The sequence below is a fragment of the Trichomycterus rosablanca genome, chromosome 3, assembly GCF_030014385.1.
Source record: "Trichomycterus rosablanca isolate fTriRos1 chromosome 3, fTriRos1.hap1, whole genome shotgun sequence".
Classification (NCBI taxonomy): Eukaryota; Metazoa; Chordata; class Actinopteri; order Siluriformes; family Trichomycteridae; genus Trichomycterus; species Trichomycterus rosablanca.
The window spans coordinates 33,811,225-33,832,754 of record NC_085990.1 but is presented as its reverse complement, the minus strand read 5'-3'; the positions used below and the strand labels follow the sequence as shown (position 1 = coordinate 33,832,754).

Here is a 21,530-nt window from a genome sequence, read left to right as displayed (position 1 = left end):
ATTCTCCCAAAAAAATATGGTTAAAGTCTATAGTATATGATTTATATTTTTATATACCCAATAAACCATTTGGTGACCCCTAGTGCCCTGTGCTTAAGGCATATCCTGTCAGCATAGAAATGTGTGTAAATGTTGGGAAAGAAGGCCTGGATTGCAACTGACATTCCTGTATAAACCAAATATGTCTATTGAAGTTTAGGCAGGAGTTTTGTAAAGGCCACTGGAGTTCCATCGTGCCAAACTTGTGAAACCATGCTTTTATGGACTTTTGGCAATATTTTGTACCTTCCACTACAAAAACAAGGTTTTTGAACAGTGCATGTGTTTGTTACAAATCATGCAAACACACATTTTGTGGACACACACAAGCTTATTTTAAGTCGTGGATAAGTCGTGCATTTTTGTAAATAATGCTATTTAATAATGAATAGATTAAAAATTGCTTTTTACACCGTTATTTTAAGTATGATCTTGCTCGTGTACGATTGGTCATATTTGCAGAGTATAATTTATTCCTTACTTAACTAAATGTAAAAAAAAAATTTATTAAGGTACTTACCTTAAACTTAATTGCTGAAATGTGTCTTTTTCTAGCATGTCAAGTTGCAACTGAGGTGGGAGATCAGGAGCAGGAAAAAGTTGAAGAAGAAAGATCAAATGGACCAGGTGAATCATCCACGCATATACTAAACTTACGTATAAACAATATGGACAAAATTAGTAGTCTTACATTACTATTTATGCAATAAGAAAAATTATCTATTAAGGGGCACCTGTAAGTGTTGCTAATTGAATTGATCTTAATCTATTTTTACTCTTTTCTGTTTTTTTTACTAGCCCAATATTATTTTGCAATTGCAAGTGTTGGTTAAGTAGTACAAGAGGGTATAAGGTATTTTAAGTTAACCAGAAATTTTGCCTCCCTTTTAGTAGATACACTTGGTAAAATTGGTGTATACCCTAACTGATGCAGAAACATAATTCAGGTTTATGTCTTGAACTTTGTTTTTATGGATTGCATACTGTATACTCATGCCACTTCATCTTAACAATAATGTTCTGTTAGAAATAGCTAAAGATTATACAATTCAGATGTGGCTATGATATACAAATAAGACAGTTTATAATGTATTGTAGCGTCTATTGCAATTATAGGGATAAGGAATTATCTGATATACCGTAGATTCAGAAAATATTTAGATCTATTGACTTGTTACACCCTTTTATTGTGTTTGGTATAAATGTACATATATCATTTATGTTAATGAATATAATAAAGCAATAAGCCACAAGAGACACAAGAGGCGTTACTGCGATTTTATCACGGGGAAGGTTGTTTTAAAACGTCTTTCCCGGTGATAAAATCATAGCAGTTATGCACGGTCTCGAGCATTCTTCCTCGACCCCAGGTAGTTCGTTAACAGTGTTGCTAGGCAACATGAGGGCGAACATAACATTCACTTTTTCTTTTCAGTGGCGTATTAATATGGAATGATGTGAGGTGGTCATAGGTGTGCGTTTATCGGGGATTTTACAACGACTTCGAACGCGGCTCAGCCAATCAGATTTTAGGACCGGAACTATCCGTTTTATAATTGCTATTTTACCCATCTACACTAATCATTTATTGTAATAAAGTTTAAAAATGTTTTTTGTGTTAAAACATGTTTTTCCCCCCAAAATTCAACAACTGAAATATCTCATTCAGACTCAATATTCTGTAGAAACCAATTTGGCAGCAAATATACACTGCCTGGCCAAAAAAAGGTCACACAATCTAATATTTGGTTGGACCGTCTTTAGCTTTGATTACGGCACGCATTCGCTGTGGCATCGTTTCCACAAGCTTCTGCAATGTCACAACATTTATTTCTGTCCAGAGTTGCATTATTTTTTCCCCAAGATCTTGTGTTGATTATGGGAGATTTGGACCACTGCGCAAAGTCTTCTCCAGCACATCCCAAAGATTCTCAATGGGGTTCAGGTCTGGACTCTTTGGTGGCCAATCCATGTGTGAAAATGATGTCTCATGCTCCCTGAACCACTCTTTCACAATTTGAGCCCGATGAATCCTGGCATTGTTATCTTGGAATATGCCCGTGCCATCAGGGAAGAAAAAAATCCATTGATAGAATAACCTGGTCATTCAGTATATTCAGGTAGTCAGCTGACCTCATTTTTTGGGCACATAACGTTGCTGAACCTAGACCTGACCAACTGCAGCAACCCCAGATCATAGCACTGCCCCCACAGGCTTGTACGGTAGGCATTAGGCATGATGGGTGCATCACTTCAGCCGCCTCTCTTCTTACCCTGATGCGCCCATCACTCTGGAACAGGGTAAATCTGGACTCATCAGACTACATGACCTTTTTCCATTGCTCCAGAGTCCAATCTTTATGCTCCCTAGCAAATTGAAGCCGTTTTTGCCGGTTAGCCTCACTGACAAGTGGTTTTCTTAAGGCTACACAGCTGTTTAGTCCCAATCCCTTGAGTTTCCTTCGTATTGTGCATGTGGAAATGCTCTTACTGTCACTATTAAACATCTCCCTGAGTTCTACTGTAGTTTTTCTACCATTTGATTTCACCAAACGTTTAAGTGATCGCTGATCACGATCATTAAAAAAAATCTTTCCGACCACATTCCTTCCTCGAAGATGATGTTTCCCCACTGTCCTTCCACTTTTTAATAATGCGTTGGACAGTTCTTAACCCGATTTTAGTAGTTTCAGCAATCTCCTTAGATGTTTTCTCTGCTTGATGCATGCCAATAATTTTCTGACTTTTCTGAAACAGATTAACATCTTTTCCATGGTTAACGTCTTTCGACATGGTTGTTTAACAAATGAGAAGCTACTCACTGCATCAGTTAGGGTTAAATAACTTGTTGCCAGCTGAAACATAATTACCCATGCAATAATTATCCAATGGGAGGCTCTTACCTATTTGCTTAGTTAAATCCAGGTGGTGACCTTTTTTTTGGCCAGGCAGTGTATATTGAAGTCTTCTTGAATACATCTATACAAGCTTGGTTTAAGCGGTTTATCCCATTCTTAATGGAAGAAACCCGTAAGATTGGCATGATGAACGTCTGTGAACTGCTATCTTCAGGTCTTCCCACAATTGTTTGGTTGGGTTCATGTTCCGGCTTTGGCTGGGCCATTGAGGGACACTCAAAGACTTGCCCCAAAGCCACTTAAGTGTTGTTTTGGCTTTATGCTTAAGTTCATTGATATGTTGAACGGTGAACTGTTGCTTAAGTCTGAGTCTTTTTAAAGAATGTTCCAGTACAAGACTGCTTACATCAGTCTCCTTTCTGCTGGAAAGTACCACTGGGTGTTTTAGTGTTGGGTTTGAGGAATAATTGCTGTTCCACCAAAGAGTTCAATTTTTATCTCTTCAGACCAGAGAATCTTATTTCTCATATTGCCAGACTCCTTTATATGTGAGCAGTTGAAGCCTAGCGGTTAAGGTACTGGCTTAGTAATCAAAAGGTCGCTGGTTCAAGCCCCATCACTGCCACTGTTGGGCCCTTAGGTAAGGCCCTTAACCCTCAATTGCTTAGCCAATATGCTTTCACAATACTGTAAGTTGCTTTGGAAAAAGCGACAAAATTCTAAGCAGACAGTGGCTTCTGTCTTGCTACTTGCAATACAGGCCTCATCACACCTATTAATAATGTATTAGTCCAAACTCAACCCTCATTTAAAATTACACATCTTTGCATGTAATGGTTGGCTATTGATTATTGCCCAGCCATTGTGTGCCAGTGCTTTTGTCATTTAAAATGACAAAAATAAAATAGTTAGTAAACTCATTAAGTTCAGTAAGTACTTATATACTTTCCATATTTGTGCAGTTTATTGACTCAGAGCTTTGATTTTATTTTTTCAGACAACATCCTGAAGCGGGTATTTAACATAGTAAAGTTCTCCTGGGTGCTGTTCCTGGCTCTGCTAGACAGTTTCACTGCCTGGTTTAACTCCATGTGCCAGGAGTACATCGACATCTCCACAGTGCTGCGCATAGAACGCTGTATGCTCACACATGAGGTCAAAAAGGTACTGGTGCTGCTAGTAAACATTGTAATAACCCTTACCCATGTAATCCTGCTTAGTGGCTAAAATTTTTCTATGTCAAATTTGCTAGAATATTATGTTGTGTAGAATAACCATCAAATTTACTCTGAAAGCTCCACATGTATCTGTGTTTAGCTGGAATTTTCTCCTGTTTCACTTTTAAACTTGTGTTATAGCTCGGGGTTCTGAGAAATTGTAAGAATCAGCTTTTTATTTTATTATTTTTATATTATATTTGTGTTATTTTCAGTGTATAAGTGTCAAAAACAACCCCATTATTTTACATTAGTCTAAAATATATGCAGTTCCACGGGACCATGGAACACATTAACAGGTTTCCCATACATCCTTATGGGAAAAAATACCTTGAAACTCAATGTCTTTAAAATTCAACACCAGTCCCAGAACCAATTGATGTTGAGTTTCAGGGTACCACTGTATATGACAAATAAACACATTCTATTGTATTCTAGTGTAGTCTAGTCTTACCCAACAATGGTAATGTAACCTGATACTTGTAGCATATTAGTCACATTATTAGACTCTGATATGTCATTTTAAGGAGGTGGGGATTAACTATAGGTTGTGGGCTTGGTATCCAGGCAACAGTAACAGTATCAGATCAAATCTGCCCACAGTCTGAGACAATGTGGCTCTTGATAAGCATTTGCGGTAGGCATGTTTGAAGTATCCAGACTTGTTCATTTATTATAAGAACAAAAGGTTAATGACAGTTGTCAGACTGTTGTCTCCAGGCCTTTACTAACAATGATGACTATGTAGCCTGTAGGTAAACAAATACAGGTCTGGGCTGGTTTATTTACATGCCATTCATGTTAAAGACACACAATTAATGCATGTTAATGCCACCCATTGTGTCCTGCTGCATGTCTCACAAACCTAGTCAAATTTATTGCAAAGCAAAAAACAATAATAACAGCAAAAACATTAATTGCAATGGCATTCTTTTTCTGCTTATTCCACCTTATTTGGAAGCTGGGGTCAGAGCACAGGGTCAGCCATTGAACGGCTCCCCTGGAACCCAACAGTGGCTGCTTAGCAAAGCCGGGATTCGAACCCACAGCCTTTTTATGGATAGCCCAGAGCTCTACCCAATAAGTTACAGCTATGCTGCCTGGTAACACACATTCTGTTATGTGCACAGGGAAACATTCCATCACGGGAAAGCATTCACACTTACTATCAAAGGCAGCTGTGTCAACCTTCTTCCTCCGAGTCAGTTCTGGGAGGAACAGGGGGGCTGCAGGTTCAGCGTGACTTATCCAGTCCACATCAAGACCAAGAGGACCAGAGCATGCACTCTGAACCTACTCAGGATAGTCTGACCAGGTACAATGCCACATTGTATACTTTGTATATATAGTCAAACATTCACACATGTGCTAACAATGGAAACGTATGCAATTCCCAACCAACCCAACTTTGCATGTTTTGTATTTATTTTTCCAGTAAGATAGTAAAAGGTATAATAGTAGGTTATCAATGTTTCCTAATCTGGAATCAGGTGTGTAACTGCTTATAGACCAAAAAAGAACGCTGGCACTTTTTATATAATGATGGAACATCACGATACAGTTGTATTGTGTGTGTGTCCTCAGACTGAAGGCTAAATTCAACTGCATGTTTTAACATGTACTTATGAGCAGGTACTCCTGACAGATTTCCTTTGTTGACAGAGCACATCTCATCTCACCACATCTCATCACTCTTGCGCTTTAGATTTAGCTCCGGGGAAACACGTGCACTGTTGTTTCAAACATATAACACTTAGGACAAGTGTCCTATGGAAACTGAACATAATGGAGTGTAATTGACTGGATTATGCTTAAATTAGCTTATTATTAGCTTAAATATAGCTTATTTCCATTAAACAGTCATAAGAGATCAGTCCTAATATTTTTATAATAGTGACCAAATGTACAGTGGTGTGAAAGAGAATCTACCCACGTTCTTGTCCTCTTATTGCAAATTTATTACTGAAGGATTTCAAATCATTAAAAAAGCACCATATTACACAAAGGCAACTTAAATAAAAAACACGTTCTGTAAAACACTATGGTAAAAAAGTATTTATCAATTAATCTAATTGCCTTATCTTTGACTGTGATAACTACAGCTAAATGTGTTCTGTAATAATGTTAATTTGTTAGGAAATTTTATCTCACTTTTCTTTACACAACTCTTTTAAATTAGACACTTTTTTGAGTATTTGAGGTCTTAGCTAAACATCTCCTGGGGTTCAAATCCCAACATTTTTTTACTTCCTCAGCTTCAGCTGACAATCAGATGACCTTACAGTCAGATTATATATAAATATACACCGATCAGCCATAACAATAAAACCACCTCCTTGTTTCTACACTCACTGTCCATTTTATCAGCTCCACTTACCATATAGAAGCACTTTGTAGTTCTACAATTAATGACTGTAGTCTTTACATATGTAGTCTTTACTTCTTTACATACCTTTTTAACCTGCTTTTACCCTGTTCTTCAATGGTCAGGACTCTCCCAGGACCACCACAGAGCAGGGATTATTTAGGTGGTGGATCATTCTCAGCACTGCAGTGACACTGACATGGTGGTGGTGTGTTAGTGTGTGTTGTGCTGGTATGAGTGGATCAGACACAGCAGTGCTGCTGAAGATTTTAAATACCATGTCCAATCACTGTCCACTCTATTAGGCACTCCTACCTAGTTGGTCCACCTTGTAGATGTAAAGTCAGAGATGATCGCTCATCTGTTGCTGCTGTTTGAGTTGGTCATCTTTTAGACCTTTATCAGTGGTCACAGGAGGCTGCCCACGTGGAGCTGTTGGCTGAATATTTTTGGTTGGTGGACTATTCTCAGTCCACCAGCACAACACACACTAACACACCATCACCATGTTAGTGTCACTGACAGAATGATCCACCACCTAAATAATACCTGCTCTGTAGTGGTCCTGTGGGGGTCCTGACCATTGAAGAACAGGGTGAAAGGGGGCTAACAATGCATGCAGAGAAACAGATGGACTACAGTCAGTAATTGTAGAACTATAAAGTGCTTCTATATGGTAAGTGGAGCTGATAAAATGGACAGTGAGTGTAGAAACAAGGAGGTGGTTTTAATCTTATGGCTGATCCGTGTATATATTTTTAATATTTTATATATTTTTTCCAAAACATCCTTGATTGTTGCCACAGTAATGGCAAGTTGCTCAATTTTTAATTCAGTACTGCACTCACAATTATTGATATTATTTAGGCTACTTATCATTACTGTTAAGGTTATATTTATAAGTGATGCTTAGATTCATCAGCTATCAAAATCAGGCTGCAGTAATCAAGTCTGGTTATGTCTATTTTAAACTGGACCCAATTATTCTAACATCTCGACCTGCCATGCTCCGTTTAGCCTGACAAATAGGCAAGTTGCATTTGGAAGGAAAGTGTTGTTCTCTTTGAGGTACACTTCAAATCAGACTGAGTCTTCTGACTGTATAAGCAGTTGCAGTGTTCTGATTCTGTTGCTGACACACTTCAAAGTCTTGTAGAAAGCCTTCCCAGAAAAATAAAAGCTGTTGTAGCAACAAAAGGGGGTAGACTCTATATTATATGTCCTTCATTTTTAAATGAAATATCCAACAAGCTCATGTTTAGGTATCAACATACTTTTGGCCAGCATATTTTAGCATTCAATATTGTAGTAGATATTTATTGTAATCAAATATACAGTCAGTACAAATGGAAATTTTCTGTTTAGCTACCAAGTGTTGCTTGTTTATTTGCAGTCACAGCCTTCAGTAAATACAGAAACCAACACTAGAAAACAAGTTTGCTGAAGTCTGACTGCTGAAACATTCGGAAAGCATCTCATTTCAGTTTTAATTACCAATTTAATGTGAACACTGAGTGTATTTTGGTTCTTCGGTTGTGTTTGCAGTGTGTACGCTGACTTCACAATGGTGTACAGTGAGAAAGCTGATGACTGTGTGCCAAGGACGAGTGAACGTCTTCGACCCAAATTATGCCGTCTGCAGGGACTTGAATGTTCCTCTTCATCCTCCTCTGCTGAGAGCGTGACCAGTGCTGCAGCCAGGTACTCTGCTCAAAAATGTATCAAACTTAGATTCATGCCAGTACATCTTAGCAAATTGTGATTACAATGCATGGTCAAAATGATGCAGAAACTCTTTCTAGCCTGATTATTCAGCTGTTTCATGTTACTAACAGATTAATTCATAGATAATTATAGTCAAGCAATTTAATTTTAAAACACATTTTCAAAAAACATTGTATGGCCAAAATTATGTGAACACCTCTTTTAATTTTTAAGTTCAGGTGTTTTTATCACACCCATGGCTAATAGGTGTACACAATCAATTCTACGTGTCCAACTTTGTGGCATCAGTCTTGGGAAGCATACCTGTGCACCTGCTCAAAATTTGACGTCCATGAAGACATGTTTTGTCGAGTTTGATGTGGATGTTGAAGATTGTGGTCAGAGCCCTTACCTCCACCCCAGTGAACCCCTATTAGTTAAATTTTCAATTTTCTTAAATTCCATGTGGACTGCCAGAAAACCTTGAGCTACCACATGTCTGCTAAGATGTGTAAAGCCACTGACCAGTGTAAAGATGAGGCTGTCCTGACCAAATCCCAGCGGCAGTTGTAGGCCACATGTGCTCACAGAATGGGTTCAGAAACACAGTTCAGAAACACATGTCACAGGTCCACCACTGATCTAATTATTTGGGTCGTGAACTATTCTCTGTGCATTAGTCATACTGACATCAAGTGGCATGGTCATATGTCCTCCTGATTTTTCTTTGTACATTTAAACCTATAATTAATCTATTAATGAATAATTAATTATATTAATCTATTATAATATAATATAATATTAATCTATTTTCTTTGTACATTTAAACCTATAATTAATCTATTAATTAATAATTAATTATATTAATCGTTACAAATGGCATTTTTAAAGCAGAGGCTTTTCTGTGCATAGCAGCCTCTAAGCCCAATTTAAAGCATGCATAACTGGGTACAAAGATGTCACCAGCTGTAATTAGTCCCAATTAGCAACAAAAATATGATTGTTAAATGTATGACATTGTTATTTGTATGCTTTTGACCCAACAGATTGTCTTTTTTTAACCCAAATAAACTAATGTAATAGTCAAATACATGAAACTTTTTTGGACATAGAATTTATGTTTTATCTATTATGTCACAAAAACTGTCTGTGCATTTGAGACATTACCTACCCCATTTAGAATTAGTTCAGCACATTGAACAAATAACACTATACAAGATGTATAGATTTGTTTTCAACAGTATGATCTACTACCATCTCTCACACACCAATTCTCACACACAATGTAAATAAACGCAGGATGTCTTTATAATATGAAAGTGTGTTTTGGGGCTAGTTTAGTGAAGAGCTCTTCTCTGTGATTGTCAATTATGTAAGGTAAACACTGCTGTGTGTGGTTTCTGTTGTTCAGTGGTGACAGACAGCCAGGGTGTTTCCAACTGTTTTAACAAAGCTTTATGTTCTGCGTGGAACATACTGGTGCAGTATCAGCACTTTTTTGTTTTTTGTTTAAAGACATCCACAGGAAAGGACAGATTTAAAAAAGTTTGTCGAATAGAAGTTGAGAGTTTAAATTTTTATGTCAAAACAAAAAAAAAACTGATTACAACAAAAAAGTGCTTTATGGATTTTGGATTTTTATTTCTCTTATTTAAATGTTCTGCCCTCATATTAGCGTACTATAGTAGCATACCCAGTAGTGGAGTATTTACTATATTTGACATGGTAATTATTATGCAACATGAAAACACTAATGTTACCACTGACTGAACTGCCTATTAGATTAGTACCTGAACTTTATTTGTAAGGGTCAGTCATATGTTAGTGAGCTGTACAGACCAGCAAAGTAAAGGACTTTTTTGTGCGTAAGTATTATATGTGACTAGTGGGAGGAATGTGGGAGGACCTCACCCAAATGCACAAAAATATGGCTAAAGAGCTATCAAATGTTTAAAAATGTCTTGGTCGCCTAGATGATTAGCAATACTGTATGTGATAATGCTGCTCCCTAGTGCTGCAAATGTGTAGTGCATTTTTAAAAAGGTAAGACTTTCATTCATCCTTACTGATTTGCTTACTGCTTGTTTTCTTCCCCCCAGTGAAAACACACAGTGTACGGCACTCTGCTCTCGGCAGGGCACTGGTGATACCACTGAGGATTCCAAAGAGACCCAAGAAAATGTACAAATCCCAGGTGATCTCTGGACTCCGATTGATCTGCCTGAAACCTCGGGGATCCAGGGTTGTAGTAGTGAGGGACAGACACTCCATGGAGCTACAGCAACTGAAAGGGACAGTAAATTCATGACTGAGCAGGCCACATGGTTGGGGCTCAGTAGGGTTCCTTCTGAGGCAGATATTCCTCCCTCCTATAGCAAGGCCACGGGTCTGGACTCCGTGGGTGAGTCTGTGGGTCAGCTTGAAGGGAAGAGGCTCAAGATTAACATTCCAGATGATGCTACACTTCCCGCACTAAGCCATGAACTAACAGCAAGTGAACTGTTGCGCAACAGGTGAGAGAAAACAACAGTGATTTCAGATGAGTGATGGTCAGTCAGTATAATAACGCATCATGAATGCATAAAACTTTATCTTTTTTTTTTTACTATTAGTACTACATTAGTGTGACATAAAAACATTCAATCAGTTTTAATAGAAATAAGATTTTATTTTAATCTTAAATGGGACATTAGATTGTTCAATAGCATGCATAAAGTACAAAACAAAAACAGCATATCAACAAAAATGATAAAATGCTTTTAAGTGAATAAATACTGCACTTTACCCTACTGATTGGTAAAATAGAAAAATGGGGCCCCCAGTGCCCTGGCTCCCTAGGCAACTGACTTTTTTTGTCCTGCCCACTATTTGTTAATTTGTAAATTCTTTATGGTCTTTGATGAGCAAAATGAATATAAATGTGTTAAAACGTTATATGTTAAAAATAATAATATGTGTTGTCTATGTCTGTATCATCTCCTTGTGGATGTTTGTAGTAATTGTGGATAATAATAGTAGTTTATCATATTTTGTAATATTAAGCATGAGGATAATGACAAAAAAAATGTTTAACTGACTTTCTGTTCTCTCCATAAGGATGTTCTATGATGAACAGCTGGAAGAGTCTGAGCGCTTCTACAGCTCTCAGCCACAGATCCTGCAGCTTTGTTACGCTCTCTATAACATGCTGGTGGCACACTCGGAGATGGTATGCTACCTGGTCATTATACTTAACCACATGGTCTCAGCCTCAATGGCCACACTGGTACTGCCCATCCTCATCTTTCTGTGGGCCATGCTGTCTGTGCCCCGGCCCAGCAAACGCTTTTGGATGACAGCTATAGTGTACACTGAGGTACAGCTTCATTTATTTCAATTATTGCCAGATTTAAAAGGAACTTTTTATGTGTGTTTATATTTGCTTTTTCATAACTGTATTAAACTGGTTTGTATTTCTCCATTTAGGTGACTATTGTGATAAAATACTTCTTCCAGTTTGGGTTCTTTCCCTTCAATCAAAGCATAGAGATAGACAAGTCCAAACCCTTCCACCCTCCTAATATAATAGGAGTAGAGAAGAAAGAGGGATATGTTCATTATGATCTCGTTCAACTGCTGGCACTCTTCTTTCATCGCTCTATTCTTAAGGTATTGTAATAAACATAGATCTCTTGTGTACTATGTAAGTAGTAAATTTAAAATAATTATACATGTATTTCAGTCATTTCCGGAAAAACTGAGGCATTTAGTAAAATGCAATAAAAACAAGACTCTAGTGTTTGTTAATTGCATAACTGGCTAGCCTGCCACCTCAACCCACTTTGGAGTTGCAACCCCTACATTTTACAAATTTAAAGTTCACCATATGCACTCATGTCCTTGTTTATAAATGAGATCCCTAATAATGACTCTCGGATATAGAACTTTTTTACTCTAGTAAAATGCTAATTAAAAATAAAAGCTGGTGACAGCAGACTATACTGTAGATTGGCTTAGGAATAAATGCATTATAAATCCTAAACTTCACTGAAATACCAAATAAATAATTATTATTTATTTATTATGTGTTATTTATTTTCCAAGGGTGGGGGGTTTCAGCTATATTTGTTCTAAAATTACATATACAACTACAGTAATAAAGAAGTTGTAGTTTTTAAACTACAGTAATAAAGAGATGGTACATTGTCAAACGACATTACAGACTTTACTGTTTGTGCCCAGTTAGATTTGTAGCAGTAGTACAGACACAATGTGCATACGTGGTACACATCTAATGAACATACATTTATTTTCCTTCCGGCTCAGTGTCATGGTCTGTGGGATGAGGATGACACCAGGTCAGCATCTAAAAGGACAGTGTACAGCCACACAGACTCGTGCAGTGGGGAAAAACCTGAAATCTATAGAGAAAGGAGTTCAATTACCTGTGATACTTTACCAGAGTCCTCAAATACTCACATAATCAGAAAACTCTCCCACACTAATTCTGCCATATACCGACGCAGCTCCAGTACAGGATCACACGTTTCACGCAGATCACCCCGCTCCAGAGGAGGTTTGCAAGCACACTTTAACCTAATTTTGTTATATACCTAAGAGTAATATAAATCTTACATAAACGTTTGTTAAACTGTGTTATTGTGTTTGTGTATGCATGTGTCCACAGGCAGTTTAGGCACAAGGTCAAGTGTGGGTCGAATGAGTAGCTGTTTGGGTGTTCAGGAGAAGAGTCGTAAAGAGCTCATACTGGAGAAACTGCAAGAGCAGCTCATCAAAGCCAAGAAATTTATAGTCAAAATGTAAATATGCATCAGAAAATCAGAATTTTCTTTTATTCAGTGTTTCATGTGCAGCAGTGCGTTAAATGTTTCAAATTTTTGTAATGTTTTGCTTGAGAGTTATTTAGCTGTTATATAGAAAGATACTAAGACCCTAATGTACAAGCTCCATTTTTAAAAGAGTAGAAAAGCAGCGGGGAAAGATTCCTCACATGCCCCCTCCATTGCCTGTAGTAGTGCCACATGCCATGCTTTACTGAAAATAATTCCTCTGGATTTAGAAATGGGCAATATGGTGGTAGGTGCAGCACTACAAAAAGTGGGTTGTTGGCAAATCAGTCAGAACAACAGGTATATCATGCCTTGAATTAAATCCAGCTGATAATGAAAGAGGTATATGTTGTTCCTTTCAATCACGACTGACCGAATGAAGGAGCAACGATGCCAATACTCTTTTATACTTTGCCAAACAAGTGTTCTTCCACTTGAGTTTACACAGGTGTAACATAAGTAAGACTATTTAGTAATTTGGGTGTTGCATTTTGAAGTCCAGTGTTTCTATGTGACCAGAGTTTGTTAAATTAAGCAATTGGTCTTTAGAGATATTCTAGAGAATTAGAATGATATTCAAATGAGAACAAATGGAGTTCTTTATAGAGTTTAGCAGTTTGGAGTCATGTTGTCAATACAGGAGCATTATGTTTCAAAATTGTGTGCATAGTTTCATTTTTGTGTGTGTAAAATGAGGACAACTGTAATAAAGCCAGGATTATAAAAATCAAGACCACAGCATATATACGTATTTACACAAGCACAAAAATATGAAAACAAATTCTTGATTTATTATTTGTTTAAATACCATGACATTAACATTCTTTTCTATTATGTGTGTATCATCAGAACCCTGGACATCTATGTTCCAATTCGCCAGTTCTTTTACAACCTGATCCATCCAGAATACAGTGCAGTAACAGACGTCTACGTGCTCATGTTCCTGGCTGATACTGTGGACTTTATTATCATTGTTTTTGGATTTTGGGCCTTTGGGGTATGTTATTTAGAAGTTTATTGTAAGTGCTTTTTGAAGCAGTCTACTATTTATGTTCAAAGACCTTTAAACCCTTTTTCTTTTTGTAGAAACATTCTGCTGCTGCAGACATCACATCGTCTCTATCGGAGGATCAAGTACCAGAAGCATTTCTTGTCATGGTTCTCATCCAGTTTGGCACTATGGTGGTTGACCGAGCCCTGTATTTAAGGAAGACTGTTATGGGGAAGGTCATCTTCCAGGTTATCTTAGTGTTTGGAATCCACTTCTGGATGTTCTTTATACTTCCAGGAGTGACTGAAAGGTTTGTTTTTTCTAACTAAATAAGTAAATTAATATGTACCTTTTTATATGTCGTCACTGATAAATTCTTTTTACATTTTAAAAACCATTCATGGTTTTGGTGTTTTGTTTTGTTTTGTTTTGTTTTGTTAGGCGTTTCAGTCAGAACATGGTAGCTCAGCTCTGGTACTTTGTGAAGTGCATCTACTTCGGTCTGTCAGCCTACCAGATCCGTTGCGGCTACCCCACACGTGTGCTGGGTAACTTTCTGACCAAGAGCTACAATTATGTAAATCTTTTCCTCTTTCAAGGGTAGGTAAAATCTTTCCAGACCATTGCTCTGCCACATAAATACTGAATAGTACATATAAACAGCAATAAACTTACAATAGTAGGATTTTAAAAAGGGAAACACTAATGAATTAGGCTAGACTGATAATTACATTATCAAAAAAAATGCAGCTGGGACTTTACTCCCAAAAAGTTCTAGTGTGTCAGCCACACCTATTGGAAATAAATGTATACAGTCAATTGGATCTTTATAACTTTGTGGCAACAATTTTGGGGGAGGTCCCTTTTTGTTGCAGCATTACTCTGCCTCTGGGCACAGGGCAATTTCCATAATAGACATGGTTTGATAAGTGTGGAGGAACTCCAGAGACTTAAACTCAACTCTGCTAAACAGTTATTAGATAAATTGGAACACTGACTGCAAGCCACTTAGTAACCTCAAAAATGTTATTTTTTTCAGCCTAAATAGGCACAAATTCCTACAGACACTTCATATACTATACACTGTATATATACACCACCTCCTTGTTTCTACACACATTGTCCATTTTATCAGCTCCACTTATCATATAGAAGCACTTTGTAGTTCTACAATTACTGACTGTAGTCCATCTATTTCTGTGCATGCTTTGTTAGCCCCCTTTCATGCTGTTCTTCAATGGTCAGGACTCTCCCAGGACCACTACAGAGCAGGTATTATTTAGGTGGTGGATCATTCAGAGCACTGCAGTGACACTGACATGGTGGTGGTGTGTTAGTGTGTGTTATGCTGGTATGAGTGGATAAGACACAGCAGCGCTGATGGAGTTTTTAAACACCTCACTGTCCCTGCTGGACTGAGAAAAGTCCACCAACCAGAAATATTTTCAGCCAACAGCGGCCCGTGGGCAGCATCCTGTGACCACTGATGAAGGTCTAGAAGATGACCAACTCGAACAGTATCAAAAGATGAGCAATCGTCTCTGACTTTACATCTACAAGGTGGACCAACTAGGTAGGAGTATCTAATAGAGTGGACAGTGAGTGGCATTTAAGAAACTCCAGCAACACTGCTGTGTATGATCCACTAATACCAGCACAACACACACTAACACACCACCACCATGTCAGTGTCACTGCAGTGCTGAGAATGATCCACCACCTAAATAATACCTACTCTGTGGGGGTCCTGACCATTAAAGAACAGCATGAAAGGGGGCTAACAAAGTATGCAGAAAAACAGATGGACTACAGTCAGTAATTGTAGAACTACAAATTGCTTCTATATGGTAAGTGGAGCCGATAAAATGGACAGTAAGTGTAGAAACAAGGAAACTAATTTGCAACTTTTTAATGCCATCAGCAAATCAGTTTTTGGTTGAGTGTGTAGCCACTGATGCATCACTGCTTTCACATCATCATCACATGAAAATCTTCTTCCTCTTAAAGCTTCTTTAAGCATCCAAAAAGGTGGAAATCAGACACTAAATTCGGACTATAAGCTCTCACTCAGTCTCTCAGACCTGACCAGTTACTACTCCGCCAGCCCTCACGGTTTCCAACGAAAATATAAATTATTGGTTGAATTTGCATGAGTTGGCAAACAAATTGTAAACAGGTTCTCGCTCAACAAAGATTTTTTTATTAAATATTTATGATTAAGTCATCAATGAATTCTAAGACACTCATCTCTATGTGGGTTTGCAGGTTTCGGTTGGTTCCGTTCCTGACAGAGTTGCGGGCCGTAATGGACTGGGTTTGGACAGACACCACGTTGAGTTTATCCAGCTGGATCTGTGTGGAGGACATTTATGCACACATCTTTGTTCTCAAGTGCTGGAGAGAGTCAGAGAGAGTAAGCAGTATATTGTTGTTACACTTACAGTTTGTGTATATAGAAAGAAAATCATTTCTTAGTCAGAAGTTTAGAAATACAGCCTACTTAAACCATAAAAAATCTTTCAATTTCACAAACTTTTACAGCTCATTTCACTAACTATTGTTATGTTAGGCCAGTCCTATGATGTATCAGATTGACTTATGTATCTTATGTATATATAAGATATTGTTTTTGCAGGATTATGAACATGTATTCTCTATATGTTTGGCCCTTAATGTGTGACATACAGTGTTTGTGTGTAATTTATTAGAGGTACCCTCAGCCACGTGGACAGAAGAAGAAAAAGGTGGTGAAGTATGGGATGGGTGGAATGATTGTCATGTTACTCATCTGCATCGTCTGGTTTCCACTGCTCTTCATGTCTTTGGTGAAATCAGTAGCTGGTGTCATCAACAAACCCTTGGATGTGTCTGTCACCATCACACTTGGAGGATTTCAGGTACATTTTACAATGGATAACCCTTTAATCTAATTATAACACCATATTTTAATGTGCAATTTTGTTTATTACTTATAATAATCTGAACATATATTGCATTTCGCCACAACTTACATGTTTACTGACTTTTGCAGCCAATTTTTACAATGAGTGCCCAGCAAAATCAGCTAAAAGACATTTCTGAATCTTATTTGTTGGATTTTAAGACTTCATACAGCTACATTCCGGTACGTTTGTACTTGATACAGTAAAATCTCAGACTGTCTTCATTGTTTTTTAAGACAATACTGCTATAGAGTTCCAGATACAGTGTTCAAAAGTTCCCTCTCTCTTTTCCTTAGAGTGCAATGCAGTTTTTGGAAGCGTACACTGCTGAGGATGTGACAGTAGCAGAGTTAGAAGGAAGTTCAAATTCTCTGTGGACTATCAGCCCACCTAGCAGAAAAAATCTGATGGAGGTACTAAGAAAAGAGGACCAGTTTCCGGTTACCATGTACTGGACCATCCAGAGGTAATAATAACAATGCAAATATAAATAGTAATTGCTTATAAATGAAAAGCAAGTTGTAAAAATAAAGGGCAAATAGGTTGGTCATTCTGTGAGGCCTGCCTTTATTGGATTATTTGCTTCATCGATAACCGCCAAACTTATAGTGTCATCCCATCAAAATATAAAACACATCATCAGTTTTATATCAACAAGACTTTATACTTAATTTAATGAAAGCACTAATTTAATCATAATTATGGCAATCATAATTAATATTAATTAAAGCTCTTCCTGATATTATTAGTGTAGTAACTATAAGTAGAGACAACAAAGTTTTACCTCTATACTAGAGCATGATGCAAAATATCCACATCATTTTTGTAAAGAAAAACAGTTTAACATGTGCACTTTATGACCAAATGTATTTGGGTACCTGACCATGAGCTTGCTGGGCATCCGATTTCAAAAACAAATATTATTTAAATAGAAAAATTTATTCATACATTAATTCTGTTTGATAAACCACCGCTTTATCCTGGTCAGGGCTTCGGTGGGTCTGTTTTTTTGGGCAAAAGGCAGGAGACACACTGGACAGGTCCATCACAGGGCAAACACACACTTTCACACTTGGACTGCTTGTCTTCAGCAAACTGTTTGCGGGCTTTCTTGTGCGTCAGCTTCCTTCTGGGATGACGACCATGCAGACCGAGTTGATGCAGTGTGCGGCGTATGGTCTGAGCACTGACAGGCTGACCTCCCACGTCTTCAACCTCTGCAGCAATGTTGGCAGCACTCATGTGTCTATTTTTTAAAGCCAACCTCTGGATATGACGCCAAACACGTGGACTCAACTTCTTTGGTCGACCCTGACGAAGCCTGTTCCGAGTGGAACCTGTCCTGGAAAACCGCTGTATGACCTTGGCCACCATGCTGTAGCTCAGTTTCTGGGTGTTAGCAATCTTCTTATAGCCCAGGCCATCTTTGTGGAGAGCAACAATTCTATTTCTCACATCCTCAGAGAGTTCTTTGCCATGAGGTGCCATGTTGAATATCCAGTGGCCAGTATGAGAGAATTGTACCCAAAACACCAAATTTAACAGCCCTGCTCCCCATTTACACCTGGGACCTTGACACATGACACCAGGGAGGGACAACGACACATTTGGGCACAATTTGGGCATGTTCACTGTGGGGTGTACTCACTTATGTTGCCAGCTATTTAGACATTAATGGCTGTGTGTTGAGTTATTTTCAGAAGACAGTAAATCTACACTGCTATACAAGCTGTACACTGACTACTCTTAAGTTATATTCAAGTTTCATGTCTATAGTGTTGTCCCATGAAAAGATATAATGAAATATTTGCAGAAATGTGAGGGGTGTACTCACTTTTGTGATACACTGTAATTAATTTATTACACCTATTGGCAAGTGTTGTGGCTGAAAAAAACATGTTTTGGGACACCTAAAATTTTTGTTCATATCGTGTACCATGGGACAGTGGTATCCTAGAAGGTAGAGCTTTGGGCTATCAACCGAAAGGTTGAGAGTTTGAATCCCAGCCATTATTGGGCCCTTAAACAAGGCCCTTAACCCTCACTGTTCCAGGGGCGCTGTACAATGGCTGACCCTGTACACGTGTATATGTATATATGACAAACAAAGGCATTCATTCATACAATCAGATTGTTTAATAGTTCCGACATTCATGATTTAAATATTTTAAAAGTGGAAAAAGCAAACAACCAATAAACATAGTGCAAAGTCAAAGTAAATGGGTGTGGCTGGGAGACCACATACTTTTGGGCCATATAGTGTATCTTTTTATTTTCTTTAAGGATCAGTAAAGCCTATCTATCTATCTATCTATCTATCTATCTATCTATCTATCTATCTATCTATCTATCTATCTATCTATCTATCTATCTATCTATCTATCTACCTACCTATCTACCTACCTACCTACCTACCTACCTACCTACCTACCTACCCTGCATTAGTTTCGTAACTTAGCCTCTGTTTTTTTCTTTTGTTTTTATTTTTATGGAAACCTGCCATAAATTACAGGGATTAAAAGATAGCTAATCTGCCCTAAAGCACCATGCAGTTTTGTTTTCTTGAGTGCTTTTTATAAGTAAAGAGTTTTACAAAGTCAATTTTTTGCCATTTGTCTTTTAGGAATCTTAGTCTTGGAGCAAAGGCTGAAGTTGCCATGGATAAGCATGTCACATATTTGGATATGAAAACAAGACAAGAGTTAATAAATCTACTAAATGGAACACGGAACAAAGCTGTGTGAGTAACTGTACCACTGAACACTAATCAATTCCACTTAAAAGTCCACCATAAATGTTTTTTTTTTTTTTTTTTTTTTTTCTTACAGAGTGATAGAGCAAGTTTTCCCTTGCTTCATCCGAGCACCCAGTGATTCAAATGCTAAACCTATAGAACAGCTTTATAAAGGTAAAGTTCGTTTATGAGCTGATTCATTCTTCTTCCAACAAAGATTTTGTGTTATTGAAAGTTAAACCAACTATGTTGCATTTTACAGAGGAACGCTACGAGGACATACTGCTGAATCTGGAACGTACCAATAATAGCAGTGGTGAGATCCAGGAGTGGTGGATCGTGGACGCCCTATCTGCAGAGGAGAGATCAGGACTGAAGGTGGAGGACACACGGCAGGCTGGACTGAAGCTCTATGTGTTCAGTGATAAAGTCAGTCCTCCCAGTCTGGGATTCCTTGCTGGTTATGGGTAAGATCAATCAGCAAAATCAAACCTTCGTAATAAAGCACATATGGTAAAAAAATAAATCTATTTGTAACCATGCAGACATATTGAGGTTTTCTCTTTGTTGCAGTATCATGGGACTGTACGCCTCTGTGGTGCTGGTTATTGGCAAGTTTGTGCGTGAATTTTTCAGCGGCATCTCACACTCCATCATGTTCGAGGAGCTGCCCTGTGTGGACCGTATCCTTAAACTCTGCACCGACATCTTCCTCGTCCGAGAGACCGGTGAACTGGAGCTGGAGGAAGATCTGTACGCCAAGCTTATATTCCTCTACCGCTCACCTGAGACTATGATTAAGTGGACCAGGGAAAAAATGAAATGACTTGCATTAATCTTACGAGGAAGAATGAAACAAGACAAAGGAAGGGTGCAAACTGAAGGTGCAGAAGAGTGTCCTCGGTATGGTTACATGATTTGGGCACTCATGAGAAGTTTGGGAATTAGAAACAACCTTCATACATGGAGTTTCACTGCCTCAACAATGTGATCTACAGGCTTACAGCACATGTGATATATGTGCTGAAACCTGTATAGCCAATGGACTGGGATTGTAGAGCAGCTGCTGTAGACTTGAATGAGAGAAAATGTTAGGGCTCGGCTGTACTCTAACACCCCCTTTCGGTTAAAATAGAAATTCAATATACTGTGCAATATACTGTCCTGCTAGCTGGCTGAAAAGACTAATGTAGCTGAGAGGAAAAAATGGAACTGAAAGACACTAGTCACTTTTGAATAAAAAGACATGTATCTGCCATAATCTGAAAGCGCTTGGGTTCTTCAAGCAATCAAATCATGCATTCCAAATGAGACATTTCTCAAGGATTGGTGATCCACCTGTACCGTTTGAGGGATTAAAATAAGGATAAAGTTTTCTTCCTCCACATACCAAAGAACAGACACAACATGAGCTATCAAGAACTGCTTTCTTTCCTTCATTTATGTAATACTGTGTACACAGGGTGATTCGACTGTGGATTAGTGACCTGAGCATAAAGCACATTTTGGAAACTTGCACTCTGTGTCTTCTCTGTAAATTAATGAGCATACATTCAAAGTCAAAAGCTGACATATACTTTTACATGCATTTAATAACTGGCTTGGATTTTCATCTTGGATGATATCTGCAACTGTTTTTTTTAATAAGAAGAATGCCTTTATTTGTCATAAATGCATAAACGTAAATAATTTTTCCGCATATAACATTTAACATGTTTCATTCACGTAGCATTCAAGTGCCTCACGTTTACTGGTTAATTTGCACTATAAGGTGATCCTAGCAATCTTATGTAAATTGATTTAGCAAACAGTTAGTCAAAATGTCCGAGATGTCAAAGTCTAAAGAAGCTA

At 37.9% G+C, this 21,530-nt stretch overlaps 1 protein-coding gene across 1 annotated transcript in view; it reads left to right on the top strand.

Annotated features, from left to right (window-relative positions):
- The window catches only part of LOC134309834 (piezo-type mechanosensitive ion channel component 2), a 142,637-nt gene extending 121,449 nt beyond the window's left edge, over positions 1–21,188 (top strand). Inside the window, exons 34-53 of the mRNA XM_062991193.1 lie at positions 595–666; positions 3,895–4,061; positions 5,245–5,429; positions 8,025–8,180; positions 10,283–10,696; positions 11,280–11,538; positions 11,649–11,831; positions 12,489–12,738; positions 12,850–12,982; positions 13,862–14,009; positions 14,099–14,313; positions 14,445–14,603; positions 16,269–16,416; positions 16,712–16,900; positions 17,035–17,127; positions 17,242–17,411; positions 19,569–19,685; positions 19,774–19,853; positions 19,942–20,146; positions 20,253–21,188. Of these exons, the coding sequence (XP_062847263.1) occupies positions 595–666; positions 3,895–4,061; positions 5,245–5,429; positions 8,025–8,180; positions 10,283–10,696; positions 11,280–11,538; positions 11,649–11,831; positions 12,489–12,738; positions 12,850–12,982; positions 13,862–14,009; positions 14,099–14,313; positions 14,445–14,603; positions 16,269–16,416; positions 16,712–16,900; positions 17,035–17,127; positions 17,242–17,411; positions 19,569–19,685; positions 19,774–19,853; positions 19,942–20,146; positions 20,253–20,505 (3,596 nt within the window). The 3' untranslated portion in view covers positions 20,506–21,188. The remainder of the gene's footprint in view (positions 1–594; positions 667–3,894; positions 4,062–5,244; positions 5,430–8,024; positions 8,181–10,282; positions 10,697–11,279; positions 11,539–11,648; positions 11,832–12,488; positions 12,739–12,849; positions 12,983–13,861; positions 14,010–14,098; positions 14,314–14,444; positions 14,604–16,268; positions 16,417–16,711; positions 16,901–17,034; positions 17,128–17,241; positions 17,412–19,568; positions 19,686–19,773; positions 19,854–19,941; positions 20,147–20,252) is intronic.
- Positions 21,189–21,530: the final 342 nt, after the last annotated feature.